This window comes from Pelophylax lessonae (assembly GCF_965119305.1).
Source record: "Pelophylax lessonae genome assembly, chromosome: 2".
NCBI lineage: Eukaryota > Metazoa > Chordata > Amphibia > Anura > Ranidae > Pelophylax > Pelophylax lessonae.
In genome coordinates this window covers 470,512,910-470,536,630 of record NC_138769.1, presented here as the reverse complement: position 1 = coordinate 470,536,630, position 23,721 = coordinate 470,512,910, and the positions used below count along the sequence as shown (strand labels likewise).

Sequence of the window (23,721 nt, the reverse complement as noted above, 5' to 3'; positions counted from 1 at the left end):
GTAAGCCTACATTTCTGTAAAAAAAATAAATTTTTTTTTTTTTTGGTCTTATGTAATAATCAAATTTTCTGAGATACTGAATTTGGGGTTTTTACTAGCTGTAAGCCATAGTCATCAAAACTCAAAGTGTGTAACACACATGTATAAAATATGAGTTTTATAATTTTTTGTATTGAATTACTGAAAAAAATTAACATTTTTGATATTCTAATTTTATGAGATGAACCTGTACATGGGCAGCGTTTGTCCCTAAACAACTGCTTCTAGTGTCCTAATCCTAATGTCGATACTGTTGTGTAGAATGTTTTAGTACAGAAAAACCCTGTCTGAAAATGTCCGCACCTAGTACAAATGTTTCTCTGTTAAATCCACTCATTTGCAAAAAGACTGTTTTTATACTGTATGAACATGTATGAACTTTTGGGTTTCCACCTTAGATTGCCCGAGGGTCAACAGAGGGTCGGAGGATGTTTTATGAACCTAATGCCGAAGATGAAGAATCTTTATCTAGCTTATTGTGCCAATCACCCTTCTGCTGTAAATGTACTCACACAACATAGGTAAGGTTTAATATAAGCGAATACATTTTTTGATTAAACAGATCTTATAAGATCTATGTTTTATTAGCATGTTTTAATCTGCTTTCTATTAAACAGAAATAGTGCTTTGAGACTATTATTTTAAATAAAATACCATAATTCTGCTGCATGGGTTTGCAGGGTATAAGTGTTCCAGAAATTTACTTTTTCAGTTAAAGTGTAACTGTACTCCACCTTGGCTCCAGCGATGCAACATCCTGGAGCTCCCCGCTGGCAGCTGAAATCTTCGAGCGGTCAGGTTCTGTGTATCGAACGCTGGCCACTTTAATTGCCTTTGCAGGGATGATGTTGCGCATGCGCAGGTGTCCCATTGGTTTCAGCATTGCCAAATTTTAACAATGAGATGTGCATGCCTTTTATTTTTTGATTTTTTTTTTTTTTTTTGATGATCTTTAAGGGTATACAAAACAGGGTATCCAAGATACCAAAAAACAGAAAATAAAAATACAGTAACAATTCTGGTGCAGCCAGATACATAAGAAAACAATAAAAACAAAGAACATAACACCCCCACCCCTAGTGCAACACCTGGAAAGGATATAAAAATATATGCTTTTGAAATACATCCTAGGAAAAATCAACTTTACCAGAGACTCAATGTTAACATATTAACAACACCCGCCCCCAAGGTACAGTTATCTTGATTAACTACAGAATAACTTCAAAAACCAGGGATAATTCCTGTCCTTGACGTAAGCAACCAACCAAGCTCATGTACAACTAGGCCAACCTCATGTAAGTGTGGATGAGTCAGAAAACCAACCATCCCACGCCTTCTGAAATATTTTGTGACCGCCCCTTTTTTGGTAAGTGGCTTTTTGAAATGGCAATGCCTCGTTAATTGGAGCCTTCCAGTAAGTCAAAGAAGGGGTCTCCGCTTTTCTCCAATAGAGAAGAATCGCTCTACATGCGTAAAACAAAAGTAATAGAGTGTAACGTTGTCTGCGCCTGTGGGGTCAGGTAGGTAATTTTTTACTCAGACGAAACAAAGCATGTCTCTTCTAAATGAAAAATTTGCAGATTAGCCCCTTTTTATTTATTACTTAAAGTTCAACTTTAACCCCGTCATTCCTAAGCCTTTTTCTGACATTTGTACAAGATAAAATCCGTATTTTTTGCTAGAAATTTACTCCAAACCCCAAACATTATATATTTATATTTTAGAAGAGACCCTAGAGAATAAAATGGCGATCGTTGCAATATTTAATGTCACAAAGTGTTTGCGCAGCATTCTTTTAAACCCATTTTGTTTGGAAAAAATACACTTTAATGAATTAAAAAAAAAAAAGTAAAGTTAGTCCAATTCTTTTGTATAATGTGAAAGATGATGTTACGCTGAGTAAATAGATACCTAACATGCCATGCTTTAAAATTGCACAGACTCGTGGAATGGCGACAAACTACGGTACCTTAAAAAGAAAAATCTCCATAGTTGACGCTTTTAACCACTTAAGCCCCGAAAGATTTTACCCCCTTCCTGACCAGGGGGTTTTTTGCGATTTTTTTACTGCGTGACTTTAATGGACAATTGCGCGGTCGTGCGACGCTGTACCTAAACAAATTTCACGTCCTTTTTTTCCCACAAACAGAGCTTTCTTTTGGTGGTATTTGATCACCTGTGCGATTTTTTGATAATGCGCTATAAACAAAAAAGAAGCGTAATTTTTGCAAAAATAACAATATTTTTCACTTTTTTTTATATGAAATTCCCCCCCCCCCCCAAAAAATGTAAAAATCTAAATTTTTTAACATTTTCGGCCAAATTGTTTTCTGCTACCTATGTTTGGTAAAAAAAATCGCAAAAAGCGTATTTTGATTGGTTTGCACAAAAGTTATCGTGTTTACTAACAAAGGGAAAGATTTTTGTCATTTTTGGTGTTTTTTTTTTTAACGAGTAATGGCGGCGATCTGCTTTTTTTTTTTTTTTTTGCGGTACTGCGACATTGCGGTGGACAGATTGGACCCTTGACTGACATTTTTGACACTTTTGGGGGTACCAGTGATATTACTGCAGTAATCAGTGCTATATATATGCACTGTTACTGCAAAAATGACACTGGCAGGGAAGGGGTTAACTGTATTGGACAGGGAGGGGTTAAGTGTGTCCTAGGGGCGTGCTTCTAACTGTAGTGGGACATGGCTATTGGTGTAAAAACAAAGATCAATGGTTCTACGTAGTAGAACCGTCTGATCTTCATTTTTACACAGGGGAGAATGACAGGCGGCTTGTTTACATAAGCCGTTCTGCCTTTCTCCCGCTGTACCGACGATCGGCGAGTGACCGGCGGACATCGGGTCCGCCGGTCACACGCCCACACTCCTCCCTGAACGAGCCGAGGCGGGCGCGCGCCTCAGCGGGCGCGCGCTCGCCCGCTATTGGCTCCGATTACAGTGACAAGCGAGTGACGTAGATCTACGTCACTCTGCCTGGCCGGGGCTGACTGCCGCAGTAAATATACTGTGCACAGTCGGCAACCGGTTAAAATTTCTACAGATTACCAGTTTAGTGTTACAGAGGAGGTCTTGTGCTAGAATTACTGCTCTCAATCCAACGATCACGGCGATATCTCACGTGTGGTTTGACCAATGTTTACATTTGCGGTCGCGACTTATGTATTCGTTCGCTTGTGCGTGCGAGCACGGAGGGATGAGGTGCTTTAAAAAAATTTTCCCTTCTTTATTTTATTTATTTATTATTTTTTTTTTTTTTTTTACACTGTCCCTTTCTGTGATTTCTGATCACTTTTATTTCCGTCAGAAGGAATGTAAACATCCCTTGTGACAGTAATAGGCAGTGACAGTTACTTTTTATGGAGGGATCTGGGGTCTAAAAGACCCCTCATCCCTCCTCTGCACTTAAAAGCATTCAAAGCGCCAAGTTTGGCCATTTTTAAAGCTGTAATTTTTTTCAAGATTTGCTGCCTTGAAGTTTTCTGTAAACTGGAAATTATGTCATGACATCGCTTCTGGATTACTAGATCTGAGACATGATCGAAGCTGATTCCGGCTTCGTTTGGGTCTCCGACCAGCCGGCGAACGTGCTGGCTGGTCACTCAGGCCTTCCGGTGGGACGGAAGAGCCCAGTCGAGCTGCGTGGGGGGGGGATGTCCCTTCCCGCTGCTTGGGATAACAGCCGAGCAGCTTTTTAGCCGCATCGGTTGTTATCCCAAGAAAGCCAATCGCCGGCATCTGAAAGTGGGTGGGATATATTAGGCAACAGGTGAACATCTCCCTAAAAATGGTTGGGTTAAAGGCAGCAAAATAAGGCAAGCGTAAGGATTTGAGTAATTATAATGGCTAAACAACTGGATCAGAGCATCTCAAAAACTGCAGCTCTTGTGGGGGATGTTCCTGGTCTGCAGTAGTAAGAACCAAAAGTTATTATGGAAAGATCCGCGCTTAGGATAGAGCAGGGTAGTAGGATAAGGGCACTAAAAAAGGTCAATCGGCTGCAGCCCACTTCGGAATATAATCCCAAAGGATTATACACTGAATATGCAAAAAAGGAGGGAAGTGTTTGGCGCTGCCAATATGTGTAATAAAGTGGTTCTTAAATTATTATATTATTATTATACCTGGTGTATTGTTTTTGTTGCAAAAGTGCAGTAGTATAACGTGATATCACATAAAATTCATAGTTATAAAAAACAGCATTAATTGAGTATAAGATGCTATAACATATATAAAACAATATAAAATGAATAAAACTTGGTGCCTCTCAAGTGCAGGTAAGAAAAGTGATATTGTGATACGTGCAGTATGAGTGGTAAGCACCACCCAAATTTAAAGGAGAAAGAAAATGTGCCCACAATAATTAAAGTATACAAATGTATATAAAGTGAGCCAGAATAAATATAGTGCAGAAAGTCGCTATACCGTGAAGCAAGAAAAAATATGTTATAAAAAATGATAATAAATCATCCAGGAGTATATTCAATATAATAAATGTGACAAAAGATATTGGACCCCGGCTGCGTGAATACAGTGAACAGTGCCAGGAAGTGATCAACAAAAAGTATCAGCCTTGAAAGGTCCCAAAAAACATAAAAAAGTGATCAAAAATATATATAGTGTACCAATAAAAAAGTGATGAAAAAATTACAAATTCGAAGTGTATATAAATATATATGCCTTAAAATGAGTATATTGCCAATAAAAATATAAATATAAGTCCTCAAAGCCAAATATAGTAAAAACAGTCGAAAGTGGTAGTAATAAGTGCCATAAAATTCTGGTGCTGCGGGGTGGATAGTAGTGGTGTAAATTGGTCAGGTGCTCCCCTCTGCTGTGGGTCCGGTGTTCCCCTTTCTAGTAAATACTGAGCTTACCAGAAAGATATCCCCACACAGGGGTAGAATGCAGGTCGATACTTTTGGAGATCGCTCCCAAGGAAGGGGGGTCCGGTTGCCTGGTTCGCTTAACACCTGGTCCACTTTGCTCAATCCCGTCACCCGTTTCCAGAATGGGTAATATATGTGCTATGGATGTCCCAACCTTATTGCTCCATAGTGGCCATCCCAGGACATATGCAAAGAAAATGCTTCTAATAGTGAAGTAACGTTTTAACAATCCCAAGTACTGGCTTGGGACGCAGATCCGATCGGTGGAGCAAACGCCGCTCATCGCTACACCGCTAAAGAGGACCTTGCGGCTCCTATAGCATATGATTGCATATTTCTGCTGCTATTTATGTGAGTACCTGTTTTTACTTGGATAGAATAAAGATTGTTAAAACGTTACTTCACTATTAGAGGCACCAGGTATAATAATAATATAATAATTTAAGAACCACTTTATTTATTACACATATTGGCAGCGCCAAACACTTCCCTCCTTTTTTGCATAAGAACCAAAAGTGATCCAAAAAAGAAAAACTGGTGATTCAGTGGCAGGGTCATGATCGGCCAAAGTTCATTGATTTGTGTAGGGAGCAAAGGCTGGCTAGTCTGATCAATTTGAGGTACTGTAGGTCAAATTGCTGAAAACATTAATGCTAGCTCCAATAGAAAGATTTAAGAACACACAGTGCATCAAAGTTTGCTGCATATGGAGCTGTGAAGCCACCGATCTGTCACGGTGCCAATGATGACCCATGGCCACAGCCAAAAGCGCCTACAATGGGCATGTGAGTGTAAGGGACTGAACTATGAAGCAATGGAAGAAGGTGGCCTGGTCTGATGAATTCAAGAATGTTTTGAGGAATACAATGAGTTCAGGGTGTCGACTTTGCCTCCAAATTCCCCAGATTCCACTCTTGAAGGAAAAGCAGTGACAGAATCATAGGCAGCCAAGGCTCATTGATGCACTTGGGGAGTGAAGGCTGGTAGTCTGATCCAATAGAGGAGCTACTGTTGCTCAGGTTGTTGAAAAAGTTAACCACGAACCGTGCACTGCAGTTTGTTGCGTATGGGGCTTCATAGCTTCATACTGGTCAGAGTGTCCATACTGACCTGTGTCCACGGCCAAAAATGCCTACAATGGACACATGAGCATCAGAACGGACTCCCGGAGCAATGGAAGACGGTGTCTTTGAGGTGTTGACCTCCAAATTTTTCAGATTTCAATTCATTTAAAGCGGAGTTCAGGCCACAAAATCAACATAATCGATTTTGTGGCCATCCACTTCCTATTTGTCACCTGAAAAAGAAATGGATAGTTACGTTTTTTTTTTTTTTTTTACTTGTTATTGTAGAAAAATATACTCCCCTTTCTTCCACTTCCTCCCTCGGCGGCCACGGACCGCGCCGTCACTTCCGGTTTGCAATGATTCCTGGGAGATGAACGTCATCGCTCCCAGGAATCAATGCGCCGGCACCAGCCCCTCTTGTCACTGCTAAACAGCTTCAGAAGCTGTGGAGGAATGCGGCGCCGCACCGGAAGTGACGAGCGGGGCCGGTGCAGGCGCATTCTGGGAGAAGAGGACGCAGAAGAGGATCGTGCTGGCTTCAGCTGCCCACATCCATGATGGCAACGCTGGAGAAGAAATTTTAAAGGTAAGTATTTCTTCTTGCAGGTAAGTGCGACCCGGGACAGTACAGAGGCTATCCATTGTGGAATGTACTAGCCCTGACTGTCCCGGGGGTATTTTTATTGAAAACATTTTTTTCGTGGCCGGAACTCTGCTTTAAGCATCTTTGGGATGTGCTGGCAAAACAAGTCCGATCCATGGAGGCCCCACCTCACAATTTACATGACTGAAAGAATCTGCTACTGATGATTTGGTGCCAGATGTCTCAGCACACATTCAGAGGTCTAGTGGAATCCTCAAATTGTTTGTGCCTGTGACACAGCAAAACACCACATTACCCAATTTTTTTTCCTTAGGGTAGTAATAAATTGAAATCCAAAAATTCAAATCCTTTAACTCGCACTGGAAAAATATATGCAATCACCACAATAAATATTGAATTAAAAAGTAAAATATTGTGACTGCAGCACTCACTGATATCCACACATCAAATATCTGAATACAATTATCTCCACAATAGTTTTGGCTGTCAAATAGGCCATATTTCTCTTTAGTTCATTGACGGACACAGTGCTACATTAATCCTGACTATAGTGTTATATCACCTTTTGCAGGAGTAGGACTAGGCAGAACAAAAAAACATGGCTACTTCCATGGGCCATCCTCAGTTGGTATATAACCCCCTCTCTGCTATAGGTATTTAGTTTGTTTCTGTCTAGCCAGGAGTAAAGACTTAAGCTCCTTGCTGGGATCTTTTGGTCCTAGCAATTTTTGCTTTTTTTCCCCTTCCATGCATCTTTTTGCTTCTCTCTGCTTTTCTGTCTTGGAAGATCTGCCATCAACTGCCAGGCTGCGCAACGGGCTGGATAATCTAGATCCTGTGGTCTCCCCAGTCCGACCAGTGAGTGCGTGCAGACCGCAGCTACGCGCAAGGTCGGCCATGACACTGCCTCAGCAGATGAAGGCTGGCCCGTGAGTTAAGCGCCTCGCAGTGTCGCATATGGCCAACAGCCCTCCACTTTGGTGGCAAGAGGTTCTGTCTGGAGCAATACCTGCATCCATAGAGAGCTAAGTACATTCCCCCCTCTCCTCCTTGGGGTGGGGTGAACGCAGGTACCCTCCAGGGATGGTCAGACCTGCTTGCAGATTCCCTCCTCACATCCTAATCCTTCAGTAAAGCTGGGCCTTTTTTTTCCCCTATCTCCCTTCCTTCCCCCCCCGCTGTGAATGCATGTGGTGGTGAATGCACTGCCTTAGCAAGTGTGGAGTGCAGTACCTGGGGTCTGGTGGGGGTTCCAGTGCAGAGGGCGCAGCGGCGACTCCTGCGTGGTTTCAGTCTACCAGCATTTAGCAGTATTCAGCGGTTCAACCATGTTTGTGTGGTTCGTAACGTCACGGTGGCCATTTTCCCATGGTCTGGCGTGACGCTGGGGATGGGCGGAGCTGCATAGGCTCCAGGCCCTCCTCGGCCTCTTCCTTCTATGGGATATAGGGTCCGAACATATGGCGCTCCTCTGGCTGGTAGTGCTGATGTCAAGGTCTTACCTTGCCCTCCTGTTGGCAGCCATCTTGGACATGTGCAGACTGCTGCCTCTTATTAAACACTGATTGCATTATTACTTGCCTGCTGCGCACAGTGATGGTTCTGCACACCTGACTATATCACTTGATGGGTTGCAGTCCTTGTCCTTGCGTGTTTACTCCAAGGTGCATCACTGCTAGCAGTCTTCTGTTCTCCATGTTCCTCCATATGACATGGCTTGGCTGATGACTCTCGACCCCGCATCGGTAAACTACCTGCTCCTGGACTCAACCCCCGCTTGGATGACTACCCACTTCTGGACTTGACCCCGGCTTGTTCATACTCTCACTTCCTCACTCTTGCTTATTGCGCTTCTTGTTGTATGCGCCAATAAACTGCTTTATTTTACCTGCATCCCCGTGTGGTCTGGTTTCCTGGCACCCTGACAGGTGAGTCCTTGGGGCCCTCTCTCTCTGCTTGCAAGTACCCTGAGTGTGAGTGGGAGTCCATAGCGGTGCCAAAACTTTTTTGTTGCTGTGGGGTCTCCCTTATCCTATATGGTCACATCTCCCCTACTGACACCCTTATGGAGGCGCCAGGTCCCACGGAACCTCAGCTCCCCATTGTTGCACTGACGGTGATCCTACAGTCCTTGGTATCGGGGGTGCAAGAGGCGCGTGGGCAAAGGCCTAGCAAGAAGCGTCCTCCGCCTTCTCCTGCTCAGTCTCTCATCTGATTCTGAGTCTGGTGCCGCAGTGGACGTGGCCCGTCCAGTGGCCCCCTGATCCGTCCGATAGAATGACTCCTCCACGGCCACAGCAGCGAATGAGAAAATGCTGATGGACACATTTTTTACTGCAGTGCGTGAGACTTTAAAAATTGAGGATGTGGCCACAGACGTGGCTGTCCTTTTTGGTACACATAATGTGCCTCGTACAGCTAAGGTGTCTCCTTATCTACCCTATTTTGACAGAAGTATCTATAAGAAGTGGGGGAAACCAAAGCAACCCTTTGTGATTCCTAAACGTTTTGTAGTACGTTACCCTTTTGAGGAGTCACTTTTAAAAAAAAAAAGTGGAACAGTCCACCGGTGGTGGACCCTCCTATTTCCAGGTTGAATAAAGCAACCATGATGATGCCAAGCAGTATGTTTACTATGCCAAGTTTGGTATCGTGGCCCGTCCTGGCTTCAGCCCTGGTGTTTCAGACCCTAACTGAATGGGTCAAACTTTTGCGCCAGGGTCTGGGGAACGAGCAGGTTCCCTTTGCTTACGTTGATCTGAAGAGCCAGTGGGTCCATGGGCTGCAGCTTATTTGTGGTGCAGCTTTAGATGCGGCTCCCGTTCTGTCCATGCTCTCCGTATGTTTTAGTGATTAGGCGTGTGCTGTGGCTTAAGAATTAGTCTACAGACCAAACCTCCAAGAAAGCTGTCATCCATCTGCGCTTCAAGGCAATCGCCTGTTTAGGGCTACTCTGGATGACATCATTAAGGGTCTCATGGGGGAGAGTACCTTCCTGCCACAGTTTAGGAAAGGGAAGGAGCCTCGTCGCAGACGGGGACCCTCCTTCCCAGCCCATAGATTCTTTCATGCTCCTGGGACTGAGAATAAGGTTAATAGATCCTTCAGTCTTCTCCGGTAGGTTCCCAGCAACCTTGGTCTGGTAAGCCTAGAGCTGTCTTCCCTGGACCTGCAGACAAGACCCCTTCAGCATGAAATTCTGCCCTCACCCATAACTCGGGTGGGGGACATCTTTGCTGCTTTCCAGCCTTGTGAACCTCCTTCATGCGCATCAATGGGATCCACAAAATGATCCTTTTGTGGGTACCAAAGAAGGGGGAGCAGAGTTTGTCCATTTTGAGGGTTTTAGGCCCTGAGTCTCCTTGTGCAGATATAATTCCTGCAAAGGTTCAGGTGATGTCCGAACTACCCAAGGTCTCCCCTATCCCCGTCCAGGAAATTGAATCTCCTCTCCATAGTCTGACTCTGGATTTAATGTTGACCAGGGTGGTTCTTCTTCTGGTCTAACTTCGGGAACCACAGGCTGAGCTTTGCCGACTGCTGTCACGCAGAGAGAATCTTCTCTCCCGATTTGCATACAGTTTCTGGGCCTGGTGGTGTCCACCTTCAAGGCAGTTCCATTTGCACAAGCCTGTACACGGCTCCTTCAGCAGGATTAGTCCAACGGGAAGATATTGAGGTTGCTGGCGAGGTCACAGGTTCCTCTGGTGGACGCAGCCATCATCCTAGTTCCACTGTCGGTCCCAATACCTTCCTCTTCTCAAGCTTATTCTACGGTTCCTGCGAAGGAGCGAGGGCGAAGGTCTTCTGGTTATTCGGTGTGCTGCAAATGTCGGGGGCTATCTCTCAGAGAGGACCAGTTGCCCCAAGGGCTGAACTTCCAACCTGCTTTACTAGTTTTGACGGCTTAGCTGTTGAAAACCAGGTGCAGAGGGATAAAGGATTGTCTGGATCAGTGGTCCCTACTATGTTGAAGGCGAGAAAGTCGACTTCTAAGCAAGATATACCATCGTACGTGGAAAGCGTACATTTCTTGGTGTGAGTCCATTGGCGCTCATCCTCGCTTCTTTGGCTCAGATCTTGGCCTTTCTTCAATGGGGTGTTGAGCAGAAGTTGGCCTTGAGTTTCATCAAGGGCCAGGTGTCTGCCTTGGCAATCTTCTTTCAGAGACCCCCTAGCCACACGCTCTTTAGTTCGTACCTTAATTCAGAGAGTTAGACATGTGGTTCTACCTGTACGGTCTCTTTTGCCGCCGTGGGATTTAAACTTGGTGTTCTCGGTTCTCCGGAATCCTCCATTTGAGAATATTGGGGAGTTTCCCTTGACTACGTTGTCCCAGAAGGTGGCATTCTTGGTGGTTATTACATCGGCCCTTAGGATAACGGAGTTGGCGCATTATCCTGTCTAGTCCCTATTTGGTGGTCCATAGAGATAAGGTGGTTCTTCGTCCCTGTCCATCGTTCTTATCTAAGGTTGTCTCTGACTTCCATTTGAATGAGGACATTGTGCTGCCTTCCTTGTGTCCCAAGCCGGCTCATCCCAAGAAATTTGCTCTGCATGCCTTGGATGTGGTTCGAGCAATTTGGGTGTATCTGGCAGCCATGGAGTCCTTTCTGGGGTCAGACTTGCTTTTTTGTGGTTACACAGGGACCAAGGAAAGGGCTGGCTGCTTCTTCAGCTACCATCTCTAGATGGATCAGACAAACGGTGAATCGGGCTTATTCTATTAAATGTCAGATTTCTCCTTTCCCTGTCACAGCGCATTCTACTCAGTCGCTTAGTACTTCCTGGGGCCTTCCGCAATCAAGCGTCCATAGGTCAGGTTTGCAAGGCAGCCACTTGGTCGTCGGTGCATACTTTCACCAAATTCTACAAAGTAGATATTTTGGCATCTGCGGATGCTTCTTTTGGCCACAAGGTTTTGCTGCTGTTTAAGAGGGGCTGTTCCCTCTTGCTGGGTTTTTTTCTTTAAATTTTTTTATGTGGCTCCTGTGTCCTGGTTGAGCTCCTGTGACCCGATTAGGGCTCTTGTGTTTAGACTTGGGTTATTTTCCCCACCCCTCATTTTCCTTTTGGCACTGCTTTTGGACATCCCTATAGTCATGATTAATGGAGTGTTGTGCCTTTTGATAAACTAAAGAGAAAATAGGATTTTTGTACACACCGTAAAATTAATTTCTCTGAGTTCGACGGACACAGCACCCACCCCTCTATGGAGCTTTTGATGCTTCTAATACTGCCTGCTACTAAACTGATTACCTATAGCAGAGAGGGGGTTATATGCCAGCTGAGGACAGCCCATGAACGTAACCACGTTTTTTTAGTTCTGCCTAGTCCTACTCCTGCAGAAGATAAAACGCTATAGTGAGGATTAATGGGGCACTGTGTCCGTCGATGAACTTAGAGAAATGAATTTTACGGTGAGTACAAAAAACCTATTCATAAATTGTGCCCATGCAGTTCAAATATATGATCACAATTCACCAGAAAATGTTCAAGTCCAGTAAAAAACAAACCCAAGTTCATCGTGAGTAAAAAAAACTCTTCACACATTCAAATGTGCACCAGCCACTGTGTAATTATAAAGCACCCCACATCACATGAGGTCTAACAGCACCTCTGTGATGACAGATCCCACCTGGATGAATGGCTCCACCCTTCCTTCTCTCATCGAATTACTTGTTAAGCCTTTCTCTCCCTCTAGAACCATGCTTCCCATAAAAGTGCATTAGCGCCATAGAAAGATGCGAAGGGAGAAGCAAGGAAATCCCATAGTGAAGTACAGTCAGTGTTTATTCAAAAACAAAGTAGGGAATGAGAAAACCTCAAGAGCATATTGTACAGCCCACCGCCTCTCTGAACTGGCATGATGATATCACCGCTAAACTCTGCCCTATTCACGTTTCATCCAGCGGGAAGTCTTCCAGGGGCAATACAGGCAACAGTATCTTGGATTTCAGCTATATGGCAATAGGCTCAGGAGTTCCTATTCGACTTTACAATGTACTCTACTTTTAGAAGACCATAGTGCTTGGGGGGGGGGGGGGGGAAGAAATGTCATGCACTAATTATTAGTAAAATAAAGACTTGTGTGCATATCTCTGTAAGTAGGGGTATGAATACAATGCATGTTTTTAAAGTAATCGTTTTTAATCTTAAAAATTTTAAATCGCCGATTGCATGTATTACCAAAAGTATTGGGACACCTTCCCTTACACCAGGAATCCTCAAACTACGGCCCTTCAGTTGTTGCAAAACGACACATCCCATGAGGCATTGTAAAACTGACATTTATAGACATGACTAGGCATGATGGGAATTGTTCCTGAAGACCCCTGCTTTACAAACATGAACTTTAATGGCATCCCAGTCTTAATCCCTAGGGTTGAATATTGAATATTGAGTTGGCCCACCCTTTGCAGCTATAGCCGCTTTAACTCTTCTGTCAAACTGTCCACAAGGTTTTGGAGTGTGTCTATGGGAATGTTTGACCACATTATAAGAAGTGCATTTGTAAGGCCAGGTGGACGAGAAGGCCTGGCTTGCAGTCTCCGCTCTAATTCATCCCAAAGGTGTTCTATCAGGTTAAGGTCAGGACTCTGTGCAGGCCAGTGAAGTTCCTCCACCCCAAACTTGCTCATTCATGTCTTTTATGGACCTTGTTTTGTGCACTGGTTAAAATCATTTGGTTGAGGGGGGATTATGGTGTGGGTTTTTTTTCTTTTCAGGGATTGGGCTTGGTCCCTTAGTTCCAGTGACGGTAATTCTGTAGGCATCAGCATACCAAGACATTTTGAATAATCTCACACTCCCAACTTTGTGGGAACAGTTTGGGGTTGGTTACATCAAAAAAATATAGTGCAACGTTTCGGAGCCGCTCAGGACCCCTTCGTCAAATTCGTCACATGCCTGAGAAGGGGTCCTGTGCGGCTCCGAAACATTGCACTATATTTTTTTGATGTGATCTTCTCTGGAATAAAGCTTTTTGGACTGCTTTTGCAAGATCCTTGGTGTGCTGGCGAATATGTATCTACTTGTAACTGATCCAGTGGCCAGCTGGTGATCGCTTCCGCACCCAGTACACAAGTGCCTACAAACCAGGAAGGTGTGCGATAGGAATAAGAACTATACAGTTTGGGGTTGGCACTTGCTGTTCCAACATGACTACGCACCAGTGCACAAAGCAAGGTCCATAAAGACATGGATGAGCGAATTTGGGGTGGAGGAACTTGCCTGACATGCACGGTGTCCTGACCTTAACCCAATGCAGTGAGGGGAAAAAAGTATTTAAATCCCTACTAATTTTGTACATTTGCTCACTGACAAAGAAATGATCATTCTATAATTTTAATGGTAGGTTTATTTTAACAGTGAGAGACAGAGTAACCACAAAACTATCCATAAAAACGCATTTCATAAACGTTAAATTGATTTGCATTTTATTAAGTGAAATAAGTATTTGATCCCCTATCATTTAACAAGATTTCTGGCTTCCAGGTGTCTTCTATACAGGTAACGAGCTGAGAATAGGAGCACTCCCCTAATCTCCGCTTGTTACCTGTATAAAAAAAGCAATCAGATTCCAATCTCTCTTGTAACTGTTTTCGCTGCAATTGAACCCTACTGACTAAGGCCCCTTTCACACATACGGTCCATTCAGTTCATCAGTTCAGTCACGTCAAAATGTATCAGTTTTTCATCCGTTTTTTCATCCCTTTTTTCATCCTTTTTTTTTTTTTTTTACATCCACTACCAATGCAAAAATGGATGAAAAATGGACCGTTTACATCCGTTTTTCGTCCGATCCGTTTTTTTGACGGATGAAAAATAGGGCATTTAGCCGGTCCAAAACAGACATTGACAGAAGCGGATGAAAATGGATGTTAACGGATGATCATCCGTTGTCATCCATTTTTACATAGAGATGCATTGATGTCCGTTTTTTATCCGTCAACGGATGGATGAAAAACGGACAAACGGACCATATTTGTGAAAGGGGCCTTAGACTAGGATGCCATTAAAATTCATGTGCGTGTAAAGGCAGGCGTCCCAATACTTTTGGTAATACAGTGTATGTACGTATTGGTCCTAATCCTTCTAGAATTACCAGCATGGCTAGTTTTCTAATTTTATTTTTAACTTACTGACGACATTTATTGAGATGAGGCATCAATCTGTTACACTTCAGTAATGTGACATAGCTAAGTAAATGCTGTCCAATCTTATATTTTTTCAGTGTGCAATTTGTGTATACTGTAGTTGACAGCACATTAAAAGTGACAGTGATTTAGGTGATCTTGGTAATTGTTGCTGTGGATTATTTTTTTATGATGAATGCATATATTGTCTGTTTTGCTAGTAAGTAGTGACAGCAGACAAACGTTTGCCATGTAGAGTTCATATGCAGGAGATCATTTAGTCCTCGATGTTAAGATATTGATATCTGTCTATGCGGATATGTGGAAGCAGCTTTCCTTGGAAAACTGACATTTTTCAGATCCCTCTCAAATAAATGGTGTTAAGCCGGTCATAGATGAATCAAAATTTGGATGGTTTAAGCAGGAACTGGCCGAATTTTGATCCTTTTATGTGTCAGGCTGATTGTACTGAAGTCGATCCATGGACTTCAGTACAATCAGCCTATTGGGTTTTTTTTTTTTCGCCTGATCACTGCCAACAGCTATAGCCACCAGGAGTGATCATTGTTTTCTGCAGGTGGGGAAGGCTCTTTTCACTCCCCGCAAGCAGAACACAGTAGTGCTAAGGGATAGATTCCCCCATCAACACTGAATCAAGCAATTTTCTTCAAACGTGGGTTGGGTAATGATGGCCTACCTTCGTTTCTTCCTTTTTTTCCATTGATTACTCTGCTCAGCTTATAAATCATTTATAGTGAGCCTAGTCACAGTATATAGGAATTCACAGTTTAAAAATGGTAATTAACCACCTCAATACAGGGCACTTAAACCCCCTTCCTTCCCAGACCAATTTTCAGCTTTTAGCGCTGTTGCAATTTGAATGACAATTGCGCGGTCATGCAACGCTGTACCTAAACCAAATTTGTGCCATTTTTTCCCCACAAATAGAGCTTTCTTTTGGTGGTATTTGATCACCGTCAGGTTTTTTCTTTTTTGGTGCACAAATAAAAGACTGAAAAGTTTGAAAAAAAAAAAAAAGTTTTTTTGTTTAGGTTATAAAATTTTGTAAATAGATATGTTTTTTCCTGCACTGATGAGCACTGATGATGCCGCACTGACAGGCACTGATGAGGAGACACTGATGAGGAGACACTGATGGGGTGGCACTGATGGGGTGGCAATGATGGGGTGGCACTGATGGGGTGGCACTGATATGCAGCACTGATGGGCACTGATAGGTAGCACTGATATGCAGCACTGATGGGCACTGATATGTGGCACTGATAGATAGCACTGATATGCAGCATTGGTGGGCACTGATAGGCAGCGCTGATGGGCAGTGATAGGCAGCACTGATGGGCACTGATTGGCGGCACTGATGGGCACTGATAGTGGCACTGTTGGGCGGCAATGATCGGCACTGATCGGCACTGATGGGTGGCACTGATCGGCACTGATGGGGGGCACTGATGGGCACTGATAGGCAGCACTGATGGGCAATAATGGGCACTGGTGGGCGGCACTGATAGATGGCAATAATGGCACTGGTGGGCAGCACTGATAGATGCCATTGGTGGGCAACACTGATAGGGAGGGCACTGGGGGGCTCTCTGAGCCCTGCTTGCCATCCCTGGTGGCCATAGTGGGCATCCCTGGTGGTCATGGGTGGGCATCCCTGGTGGCTTAGTGGCACCCCTCCCCCCCCCCAGGGCTGCACTGGTAATCAATGTTCTGATTACCAGCACAGACCCCCCCTGTGATCAGTGAGTAATTAGAAATACTCACTGATCACCCCCGCAGCAGCACCGATCCTCTGATCTTCTCCTCACTGACAGGATCTGTCAGGAGGAGAAGAGATCGAAGCCGTTACAACGGCTCTATTTACATTACATGACGGCTGTGATTGGACACAGCCGTCATGTGATCAGGAGGGCCAATCACAGGGCCCTCCTGCCGAATGATGTCGCTCTGTGTCCGAGGGACACAGGCACATCGAGATCGCGCCGCTGCGCGTGCCCGCGGCGGCGCGATCTCTCTCCTTCTGAAGGACGTTCCGGAACGTCCATTCAGAAGGACGAGACTCCCGCCCGGCCGTATATGTACTATGGCCGGGTGGGAGGTAGTTAATTGAAACACCTTTTTTTTTTTTTTTAGTACCCTTTATGTCCAATAAGGATAAAACGAAATATTCTATCATTTTATTAAACCTAAAATGTGTTTGAAGGTGTAACTTAAAAATTACGTCCTTAATTTTAATAAACTTTTTACATTTATTTATAATGAATCAATTAAGGTTATTAATTCTTCAGAAAGTTAAGTGGCTGATGAGCTTCTACTTTCCAGTTTGAATAATGTAACATTGCTGCATTCTATGTAATATTACTGCGCTTTCCATCATGTTTTCCAATAGCACATTTCAGCCTACTACCATTTTCGTTCTCTGGATGGCTTTCAAAATTTGCAATTTTTTAATACATATCTACAAATGTCTAACAATATGACACATCCAAGAGTCCATAATTGCTTTAAACCAGGTTGTACTTGCACTCTGGACTAGATACATTTGCTCTGTATTGTCATTAATGATAGCCATTAGTACCAAGCTGTTTTTTTTTTTTTAACACCTTCCTTCAGCTCAGTTTTTAGAGGATTAAATAGTTTGTGACTAATGCTAGATAAATACTTAAAACAACAATGGTCACTTGACAGCCAGTGGGAGCATCTAAATATTATTACTTAAATGGTTGCTTTTTTTTAATGCTGCAATTTCAAAACTGCAAAATTTCATAGCAGAATGTTGCACATGCCTATTTATTTGTTATATGGTTTCTGATGCAATCGGTAATCTTGACATTTGCACATAGTTTAGCATTTTCAGCATTTACAATGTTATATATACAAAGTTTTACAACATTTTTCAGGCGCATCTCTAAAATTATAACAAGAAAATATCAAAAAATCCGCTGTCAAATTGAACCAATACCATTTATATATTTTTCTCTTTTTGTAATTTTTTTCAAGGTTGCATAACAACAAAAAAGTATGCATACAATTAAAAGAAAAAAAATCTTTCTCTTTATCTTACAGTACGGGACAAATTTATTGATTCATAGATCATTGGTTATGGGCTACTACCTTCAGGTGTTTGGACACTGGCAAAAGCTTCACTGGGTCACTCCCCTCATCCCTCCGTAAGATGCCCTGCCCACTCCATGAGGCTTCAGTTTGTTTTCCAATGTCCTTAAATGAAGGACACCTCTTCTTTCTCTCACATTTATTGTGGCATACCTAGAAGGAGAGACATTCTGGCGGAGGCGCCTCAAGACTTTTCTCTCCACAATTTACGGAAGTTGTGTTCTTATCTGCTATATGTTATATACTGACATTGCATACTAGTTGTTAGATGCCTATCGCTGTACAGCCCACATATGTTCACAAATGCTCAAAAAAGAGTGCCTTTTTTAGAAAGCCCTTTCCTACTCTATATCAAGCAAACTCGGCCTTTTACAAAAATTGGCCAAACTGAGAGGTTATCCCCCCCACCCCTTCTGACAACTTTGAGGCCTCCTGGATGCAGAATTCAACAAATAGTCTGTCCCCAATTAGGATCCAACCATTCTTGCACTGAATGCTCAATGCCCCATTAAGGGTATTCCATTCTTTAAAGATTCAGTGGCTGGTCATTTTGGAGACTTTTCTACTATTAATACTATGCATTGGCAGGCCCTGCCTTCTAGCTGGCTGTTGTTACCATAGTGGTTGCCCAAACTATGGCAACCCAAGCTGAAGAAATTTATGATTAATTTTTTTCCTGATATAGATTATTTTTTCAAAGCTGCAACTCTTGCCCTTAGCCTTAGCTGTCCTGTGTACATGCCATGGAGAATGGGACCTGTTCGATCTCAAGAATGCATTTACTTTCTATGCATTTGCGCAGAATCCTATGGTTTAAAGCTTATGTGACCGATCCAGTGTATGAAAGGTGCCTTTTATTCATGCTCTTTGAGGACGAACTTCCCTTTTCCCCTCTTAGCCCACTGGAGCTGCTAAAAAGCTTTCCTAATTCTCCATTTATGGAGGTGAAAGAGCAGTCTACTGACACCCCAAAGTAGGAAAGAAATATCTGTACTTTCTTTATCTCTATATATCTATAGCTTACATTCACTGTTACAACAAGGATTCCCTAACCCCAGTGCTGGGTAACTTTGTTGCCAAGTTTATATTGGAAATGTTTGACATTTCTGATGTTTTCAGGGCTTTAGGTGGTTTGCTATGCTTTGACTAAGCACTGGTAAAGCCCCTTGCCAAGGCCCCCCTGCTTGAGGTTAGTGTTGCTATTTTTATTAGGATAATGCGCCCTGCCTCATTGTAAAAATGGTTCCAGAATGGTTTGAGGAACACAAGCCTGAGGTGCTGACTTGGCCTCCAAATTATCCAGCTCACAAACCACCGAGCATCCGTGGGATGTGCTGGAATAAAAAGTCCAATCCATGACGCATTGCCTAAATGGACGCATAGCATCCTCACCCACATACTCATTGCAGGCCCACCTAGCATTAGAACGCAACTGGAAATCTGCCTCTTCCCCAATCATTTCACAACTGATCACTAATCATCCTAAATGATCATTTGATATTGGCATATGTTTGCTAAGGCTCAACTCACAACATCAAGATTCCATTCACCCTGAACCCCATGCATCAGACTCCAGAAGCACTCCCTGAACAACATTCAGATTAGCTCTAATGCACTCCTGATATTCAGCCCACCAACAGATTTTTCAGATGTTAATCATAACACTACCCTCACTCTCTCTGGATACTCGTTCTTAATGTTTGGATGAAGACGCAACACAACATACCATTCTAGCAATCTTCATTGGACAAAGCGATAATCACAAACCAGGCGCTCCTGGGATGCCTGTAGGGTGGAGGGATAGAAGTAAGTCTGTGTGGCTCCCCAGTGATTGTTCTGCTGTTAGCCAACTAATGGCTCAGTAAAGAGATTCGCACCCAGGGCAGCCATAGGAAAAAATCCAGTCCAGAAGTCAAAGCAATAATCACAAATCAGTCGCTCCTGGGGTGCCTTTAGGGTGGAGGGATAGAAATAAGCCTGCGAGGCTCCCCAGCGGTTTTTCTGAACGAGCATAGGAAGGGTGCTGATATGGACAAACGTACAGTGCATTGCGAAAGTATTCGGCCCCCTTGAACTTTTCGACCTTTTGCCACATTTCAGGCTTCAAACATAAAGATATAAAACTGTAATTTTTTGAATCAACAACAAGTGGGACACAATCATGAAGTGAAATGAAATTTATTGGATATTTCAAACTTTAACAAATAAAAAAACTGAAAAATTGGGCGTGCAAAATTTTTCAGCCCCTTTACTTTCAGTGCAGCAAACTCTCTCCAGAAGTTCAGTGAGGATCTCTGAATGATCCAATGTTGACCTAAATGACTAATGATGATAAATAGAATCCACCTGTGTGTAATCAAGTCTCCGTATAAATGCACCTGCACTGTGATAGTCTCAGAGGTCCGTTTAAAGCGCAGAGAGCATCATGAAGAACAAGGAACACACCAGGCAGGTCCGAGATACTGTTGTGGAGAAAAGAGGGGGGAGGTAGTTGCAATTGGCGCTACCTTATATATAAATAATAAAACCAACCAGTGATCCAGACCATGTATTAAAACTGTGCAAAATTTATTTATGACACTTGACCCCTAATTTTAGGGGTTGGTTGGTGGCTGCAACCTTGATAATCAAAAAAGTCTCTGGAATATCATCCATAGCGCTGGTTTTTTTTTCCTTTGCATTTACTGTTGTGGAGAAGTTTAAAGCCGGATTTGGATACAAAAAGATTTCCCAAGCTTTAAACATCCCAAGGAGCACTGTGCAAGCGATAATATTGAAATGGAAGGAGTATCAGACCACTGCAAATCTACAAAGACCTGACCGTCCCTCTAAACTTTCAGCTCATACAAGGAGAGACTGATCAGAGATGCAGCCAAGAGGCCCATGATCACTCTAGATGAACTGCAGAGATCTACAGCTGAGGTGGGAGACTCTGTCCATAGGACAACAATCGTAAACTGCACAAATCTGGCCTTTATGGAAGAGTGGCAAGAAAAAAGCCATTTCTTAAAGATATCCATAAAAAGTGTAGTTTAAAGTTTGCCACAAGCCACCTTGGAGACACACCAAACATGTGGAAGAAGGTGCTCTGGTCAGATGAAACCAAAAACGAACTTTTTGGCAACAATGCAAAACGTTGTTTGGCGTAAAAGCAACACAGCTCATCACCCTGAACACACCATCCCCACTGTCAAACATGGTGGTGGCAGCATCATGGTTTGGGCCTGCTTTTCTTCAGCAGGGACAGGGAAGATGGTTAAAATTGATGGGAAGATGGATGGAGCCAAATACAGGACTATTCTGGAAGAAAACCTGATGGAGTCTGCAAAAGACCTGAGACTGGGACGGAGATTTGTCTTCCAACAAGAGAATGATCCAAAACATAAAGCAAAATCTACAATGGAATGGTTCACAAATAAACATATCCAGGTGTTAGAAGGGCCAAGTCAAAGTCCAGACCTGAATCCAATCGAGAATCTGTGGAAAGAACTGAAAACTGCTGTTCACAAAGGCTCTCCATCCAACCTCACTGAGCTCGAGCTGTTTTGCAAGGAGGAATGGGCAAAAATTTCAGTCTCTCCATGTGCAAAACTGATAGAGACATACCCCAAGCGACTTACAGCTGTAATCGCAGCAAAAGGTGGCGCTACAAAGTATTAACTTAAGGGGGCTGAATAATTTTGCACGCCCAATTTTTCAGTTTTTTATTTGTTAAAAAAGTTTGAAATATCCAATAAATTTCGTTCCACTTCACAATTGTGTCCCACTTGTTGATTCTTCACAAAAAAAATTACAGTTTTATATATTTTTGTTTGAAGCCTGAAATGTGGCAAAAGGTCGAAAAGTTCAAGGGGGCCGAATACTTTTGCAATGCACTGTACATGAGGAAGGCAGCGCATGAACTACACCGGGATGCAATGGATAAGGAAGTCAGGTGAACATCCAGTATAGAAAGGGTTAACAGTTTATTGGTATTGATAACCGAAAAACAAAGTACATAAAATACTTACATCCCCCTGGGCTGGAGTGGACAAGGGCACCTGGCAGCAAGCAACATGAGTGCGAGGAGGTCAGTCTCCCAGGACTGCTGAGCAGTGTGTGCACAAAGCCAGAAACCAGCCGCCACGAGGATGAAAGGACTCTGCTGTAGTTCCGTAGCGGTGAAATCAGCCGGACAGGCGCCACTTGCGGGGAAATACCAGGAACCAAGGTGGAACACAAGCTATACGGTTGCCATGACTACATGTTTCACGCTATGTGCTTTATCAAGTCATTATGTTGCTTGCTGCCAGGTGCCATTGTCTACTCCAGCCCAGGGGGATGTAAGCATTTTATGTACTTTGTTTTTTGGTTATCAGTACCAATAAACTGTTAACCTTTTCTGTACTGAATGTTCACCTGACTTCCTTATCCATTGCATCCCGGTGTGGTTCATGCGCTGCTTTCCTCATGTACTTTTGTCTAATCTTCATTGGTCACTCAATATAAGTTTGTTTACTTTTACGTGCAACAAAAATCTAATATTAACCATTATTTACTCAATCATTCCATTCTGTTCAAGTACGCATTCATATGCACTAGTGATCGACCGATATCGGTTTTTCGCTGCCGATACCGATATTTTGCCGATCGCATGTCGGTATTGGCTGATAAAATTTTGCAAAAAAAAAACACAAATTTCAACACAAATCTGTTACTGAACATGCAAATCTTTATTTATTAACATTTTTAACATTAAGGGCTCATTCTTCACACCTTAACTGCATAAAAACTGATAGGAAAACTTCAATTGCAGGGACATTTGCATTTCACATCATCTGATTGTGCATTAATGCATAATAAAGTGCTGCAGTAGTGGACTCAAATTTGAATTCACTACTGCAGTGCAGTCAGTGCAAAGCTGCTAGAAAAAAAGCTTGGCAACAGCTACACAGTGGATTGGTCTGGAGTCAGTGGACTACCTCTGCAGTAAGGCACTCACTGCAACTACAGCAGTCAGTGCAAAACTGCTAGAAAAAAAGCTAGGCAACAACAGCTACACATACACAGTGGATTGGACTGGAGTCAGTGGAGGACTACCTCTGCAGTATGGCACTCACTGCAACTACTGCAGTCAGTGCAAAACTACTAGAAAAAAAGCTAGGCAACACAACCGCTACACAGTGGATTGGACTGAAGTGGAGTCGGTGGACTACCGCTGTAGTAGGGCACTCACTCACAGTAATAATTTTAAATCACTACTGCACTACGGCAGTAGGGATCTAAATTTATTGCAGCAGTGAGTGGCGCTCTACTGCAGCAGTAGTCCACTGGCACTGACTCCAATCCACTGTCTAGTTTTATTTCTAGCAGTTTTGCACTGACTGCAGCGCAGTCAGTGCAAAATTGCTAGAAAAAATAGATAGACGCAAGCTAGACAGTGGCTTGGACAGACTCGGTGGACTAGTGGACAGACACTACTACTACACTTTCAAATCAATACTCCCAGTTAAGTAGAACAATATTATAGTGCAGAAAGCATAACATTTCAGCATGTTCACCAGGCTTCTTTTATTTTCATAAATTGCTGCCACTTAACTAAAAACACGCTCACTTGGTACTGAGGAAGGAGGAGCAGAAAGGTATCTTCTAGCATGAGAAGCAAGTCTTTTTTAGCGTACCTCATTTTCTTTCCACCACTGAAGAGGATCACTTCTTCTGTCAATTACTGGTTCCTTCAAATAGAGATTAAGTTCATCACCCAGGCTCATTATTGCCGATTCTGATGAATCCTCTGCGTGAGGCCCCAATAAAACGCTGAACATTGCATCTATTTGACCACAATGAATTTTCTCTTCT

The 23,721-nt window shown here is 43.1% G+C and overlaps 1 protein-coding gene across 2 annotated transcripts in view; it reads left to right on the top strand.

Moving 5' to 3' along the window:
- Positions 1 to 23,721, top strand: part of ARHGEF7 (Rho guanine nucleotide exchange factor 7) — a 326,826-nt gene that overhangs the window by 167,562 nt on the left and 135,543 nt on the right. For both annotated transcript variants that reach the window (XM_082244774.1, XM_082244775.1), the window contains exon 9: positions 438 to 560. In XM_082244774.1, coding sequence (XP_082100900.1) covers positions 438 to 560 — 123 coding nt within the window. The remainder of the gene's footprint in view (positions 1 to 437; positions 561 to 23,721) is intronic.